The sequence below is a fragment of the Marmota marmota genome, unplaced genomic scaffold (genome assembly GCF_001458135.2).
Source record: "Marmota marmota marmota unplaced genomic scaffold, marMar, whole genome shotgun sequence".
Classification (NCBI taxonomy): domain Eukaryota; kingdom Metazoa; phylum Chordata; class Mammalia; order Rodentia; family Sciuridae; genus Marmota; species Marmota marmota.
The window spans coordinates 18,893-24,394 of NW_026005793.1; the positions used below are offsets into that span (position 1 = coordinate 18,893).

At 37.8% G+C, this 5,502-nt stretch overlaps 1 protein-coding gene across 1 annotated transcript in view; it reads right to left on the minus strand.

Moving 5' to 3' along the window:
* Positions 1–4,138, minus strand: part of LOC107160963 (tripartite motif-containing protein 64-like) — a 7,007-nt gene extending 2,869 nt beyond the window's left edge. The window contains 4 exon segments of the mRNA XM_015507535.1: positions 1,893–2,123; positions 2,838–2,933; positions 3,727–4,074; positions 4,076–4,138. Of these exon segments, the coding sequence (XP_015363021.1) occupies positions 1,893–2,123; positions 2,838–2,933; positions 3,727–4,074; positions 4,076–4,138 (738 nt within the window).
* Between the last annotated feature and the right edge of the window lie 1,364 nt (positions 4,139–5,502).

Below are 5,502 nucleotides of genomic sequence, written 5' to 3' on the forward strand. Positions count from 1 at the left end.
TCTCCTTATATCAAAGAAGACATTTGGCATTTGTTTTTTAGGGATTGGCTAGCTTTAGCATAATCTTGCTCTTAATGCCATCCATTTCCCTGCAAATCTTATGACTTTTTCAATTTTTTTAATGCAGAGTAATACTCCATGTGTATAAATGCCACAAATTTTTTTTTATCCAATCGTCTATTGAAGGGCATCTAGTTGGTTCCACAGTCTTGCTATTGTGAATTGTGCTGCTATGAACATCGATGTAGCAGTGTCCCTGTAGCATGCTCTTTTTAGGTCTTTAGGGAATAGACCGAGAAGGGGAATAGCTGGGTCAATTGGTGGTTCCATTCCCAGCTTTCCAAGAAATCTCCATATTGCTTTCCAAATTGGCTGCACCAATTTGCAGTCCCACCAGCAATGTACAAGTGTACCCTTTTCCCCACATCCTCGCCAGCACTTGTTGTTTGACATCATAATGGCTGCCAATCTTACTGGAGTGAGATGGTATCTTAGGGTGGTTTTGATTTGCATTTCTCTGACTGCTAGTGATGGTGAGCATTTTTTCATGTACTTGTTGATTGATTGTATGTCCTCCTCTGAGAAGTGTCTGTTCAGGTCCTTGGCCCATTTGTTGATTGGGTTATTTGTTATCTTATTGTCTATTTTTTGAGTTCTTTGTATACTCTGGATATTAGGGCTCTATCTGAAGGGTGAGAAGTAAAAATTTGTTCCCAGGATGTAGGCTCCCTATTTACCTCTCTTATTGTTTCTTTTGCTGAGAAAAAACTTTTTAGTTTGAGTAAGTCCAATTTGTTGATTCTAGTTATTAACTTTTGTGCTATGGGTGTCCTATTGTGGAATTTGGAGCCCGACCCCACAGTATGTAGATCGTAGCCAACTTTTTCTTCTATCAGATGGCGTGTCTCTGATTTGATATCAAGCTCCTTGATCCATTTTGAATTAACTTTTGTGCATGGCGAGAGAAAGGGATTCAGTTTCATTTTGTTGCATATGGATTTCCAGTTTTCCCAGCACCATTTGTTGAAGATGCTATCCTTCCTCCATTGCATGCTTTTAGCCCCTTTATCAAATATAAGATAGTTGTAGTTTTGTGGATTGGTTTCTGTGTCCTCTATTCTGTACCATTGGTCCACCCGCCTGTTTTGGTACCAGTACCATGCTGTTTTTGTTACTATTGCTCTGTAAGAGGTAGTATTAATAATGTGTCCTATGTATCCTCTCTGGTCCTGTGGTCCTTTGTTGTGTGTGTGTGTGTGTGTGTGTGTTTGTGTGTGTAACATTTTTTTTTCTCATTTTCCTCTGAAAAGTCACCTGAGTTTATGGTAATACCAAAGCCCACATTAAACATGGAAGACAGACATGGTGAAGGATGGACCTTAGAAAGGGTCTATGCAGTGATACAACAGGACCTAGGTTCCTGTGTCACTCATCTCCCAGTCTTAGTCCCAGGAGAGATCTAACCCCCTCTGACAGTTACAATTAACAGTGAGCTATTTGAAAAATAGTGCACTGAAACTGATCAACAACTTCTGTACATCTTGCCTATTAGAGGGGAAAAGCCTCATCTGCTTTTGTGAAGAACAGAGGGTGATGATGGAGTTTGGAAACATAAACTGAATATTTCCTCAACAAAATTAAATTTCCTCTGATTACTGAGTTTTTGGATAATATCTCTGTGTATATATTCATCTTAGTGACACAAGATTTGGTCTCATTTACCTTCTGCAAGACTTACAATCTCTCAAGATTACCAGAATATAGGGAAACAAGTGATTGGACAATGATGGGTGTAAAGGAGCTCCTGTCACTCATCTGAGCACAGTGGTCTCTACAGGCAACATTGCCCAGACAAGAATTCCTCTCTCTCAGGATGGACCCTCCCTGGTCACCTGGAGCAACTCCATGTCAGGCTTATGGCACATGTCAGTTAGCTCCCTGTACATTTCCTTCAGCCTTTCCCTCTGTTGGGCCATTCTGATTTCACTGTCTCTGAGTTGTTGAAAAATCTCCTGTGCTTCACTTTCAAGTGTCTTCAGTTGAAATCGCTCCTCCTCCAGGAGAAACTTATGCATCATGTGATATTGAACTTGGATCATGTTCTTCCTTAAGAATACATAGTCCTGTAGAGATATTAATTTAAAAAGATTACATTCAAAAACTTCTTTAAAACTTCAGATATTATTGTCTTAGCATCAAGTAAATATTTCAAATACTTTTTGTCTCATGCTCACACAGTGTCTTAAATATTTACTAATCTGGTCTACCATTTTTTCTCTGTTTCTTGCCTCTCTCCTGTTTAAAAAAAATGTCTGAGGGGTCCCAGGCTATTTCCCTCTGATGTCTTTTCAGAGTTCTTAATGCATTGTTTCCTCTTTTATCTGAATCTTCCGCCTTTTCTTTTGTTCCTTTGTCTGATTCTTCTAAATATTTTTTCAATATTTATATACACACTGTATGAAACATTAAAAAAAGAACCTCCACATTGCCCATAGTTAAAAATCTATATCTCTCCTCTACTTCCAACTAACTAGTGCAATACTGTCTTATCTTTAGTATCTGGGAAGGTTTATCCAAACCTCCAAAGTTGGACAAAAAATACCAGTCATGCCTCACTCACCCCCATATACTCATATACTTGTATTCTTCACATTAGCTTGTGTTGGCCAGTGTATTCATACTATTTCCAGAAATCATTGGTTTTTTTTTTGTTTTTTTTTTGAGATGAAAACACTATTCTTCAATATCAACTCAAATATATCTGACAGCAACATTTTAATTAGCATAATTAATTAGCAACATTTTAATTAGAATAATGAAAACATTTTCAAACTTACCACAATGGACTGGCATTTGTTAATTTCTTCATTTAGATTATCTTGCATATCCTGAGTCATTTGCCATAAAGGATCCATTTTTTTTAGCAGTTTTTCCTGCAACATAACCATAGGCTTGAGTAATAGGGAAGATAGTTTTGTAGGTTTCATATTTTGTGTAATGGAATAAAATAGTGCTTGGTAATACAGTAATACTTAGTTTAAAAGAGTCAGATTTTTACAAATTAGTCTAAATTGATTTTACTATTTTAGATATTTGAAGCAAAAGAAAAAAAGATTTTGAAAGGAATCCATAGATAATAGATAATACAATCAATTTCCTGAGAAAGTAGTTTTTACATAACCTCACTATGTAAGGGTCCATCCTTCAGTAAAAGGAGCCCATGTTCCTAGTACTAGCCATCTGCTGTACTGCTGCCCCAATTTCACATATTTGGATATATACTTACTTCTTTATTTATTTTTCAGTACTGGAGACTGAAGTCAATGTTTCCCACAAAATAGGCAAGAATTTACCTGTGAGCTGTGTCTCAGATCCTGAAACAAATGAAAGAAGAACTGTGTCTTACTAGGTTGCCCAGTTTGGCCTCAAATTTGGGATCTTCCTGACTCAGTTTGCTGAATAGCTAGGATTATTGGCATAGCCACCATGGTCTGTCATTTAGACAATGTTTCTAGTGGAAATTTCCTTCATGAGCAGGGAATGAGAATTATGATTATAGTGTCGAATTGATCAACATTTAAACAGCATGTTTACCTCTTATGGTTTACACTGAAACATCACCACCTCTACAATCTGCATTCTCAACTGCCTGATTATCATGGTTCTTAATTTCTCTCTTTGATCTGGACCCTACAGGTTCTAAGTTACTTCAGGCCCATCACTCACCCTGTACTCTTCTGCTGCCCATGCCACTGGGCTGTAGCTGTGAACCGCATGTTCGGGTGAGTCAGAACAGGGTGAACAGAGCAGGCTCTTGTCCACCTCACAAAAGAGCCACTTTTTCTCCCCATGTGTCCTGCAGAGCTGCTCCCCAGACCTGCTGTCAGAGGGAGGTGTGGCCTGTCTGGCAAGAGAAGCCAGCTTCTTGAGCATGATGTTGGTCCTGAAGTCTGACTTCTCTACTATTTCTTTGCACTCAGGGCAGCACATTGGCATTTGGGCTTCTTCCCAGCAGAGAAAGAGGCAGGGTCGGCAAGAGGTATGTCCACAGTCTATGGTGACAGGTTCTAAGAAGGTAATTCATGCAAATGGAGCATGTGAGTTCACTCTGGAAGTCTTGCAAGACATGGGAATCCATGTTTCTGAAACCAAAAATATAGAGGATGGAGTAAAAGAAAAGAGGGAGAGGAGAGAATGTTATTCTTGTGTCTTGATGATGGTATAAAAACAATAAAAAGTCTTTGGTCAGTCCTGATTGTTCACTTGAGTCATGCCTAATCTTTTATTAACTTTTTGTAAGACAAACCTGGATATGTAGGCTGAGTTTCCTCTATGACACAAATGACAAAATGAGATGAACATGATCTTTATCTTTTAAAAAAAACAACTTTCTTATTCATTTGGGCAAGTGTAATATTGGGACAAAGAAGTTTTAGGATGATTCTAGACTTACTTACATTAGCTGATTTTTTCCAGATGCCCATCTAAGATCTCTCTCTCTCTCACTCTCTCTGTTTTTTTTTCTTGTCTCTCTGACTCAATGATGATAACAAACATAGAGACAGTTAATCTTTATGCCAAATGTCTATGATCTCTGCCTCTCAACCCATAGATAGACTTTTCTAAAATACAATTAAAATTAAGCATAATTCACTTGAAGATGGCTTGACTTAATCACTGTTGGGCTCAACTTCCATCTTCTGAAACTACAAACAGTTGAATTTATGCCTCTAACCTTAATTGAATAATATATTTACAAAATAAAATCAAGTGGGGTTTATCAATGCATGCCTCTTTTCCCACCTGTTTGGAGGCTGAGGGAAGAGGATTGAAAATGTGAGGGCAACCTCAGGAGTTTATTGAGATCCTGTCTCAGAATAAAAAAAGGTCGAGGATGTAACTCAGTTGTAGAGCCATCCTGTGTTCAATCCTTATTACTAATAAAGAAATAAATTAAAATTTTAAATTGAAAATTAGAATGTAATACTGGGGATGTAATCAGTAGTAGAGTACTTGCCCAGGACTTGTAAGATCCAGAGTTTTAGCCCCAGGACTGAAGTGGAAATAAAAAAAAATAAAAAATAAATTTTTATTACTTCTTATTAAAGAAAATAATATTTACCAGAATCAGTTCTTACCATCAGAGTGCCTTTATATATTGAGATGATGAGTATGCATGCTACAGTAGTTATCAGCAACAATTAACCCATTGTTATTTATAACAAAATCAACTAGAGAGCCCAGTGCAGTGGCACATGCCTACTATCCCAGCTACTGGGAAGTCTGAGGCAAAAGGAAACTAAGTTCAAGGCCAGCCTAGGTACCTTATTGAGACCACTTCAAAACAGGTTGTAAACAGGGGAACATTAGCCCTGGGTTCAATCCCCAGTATAAAAAAATAGTGAGAGAGAGAGAGAGAGAGAGAGAGAGAGAGCGCATAAATTAACAATGGTGCTTTCCTCTCCAGAGACTACCCTTCAGTTTAGAGATACAGTTTAGAGA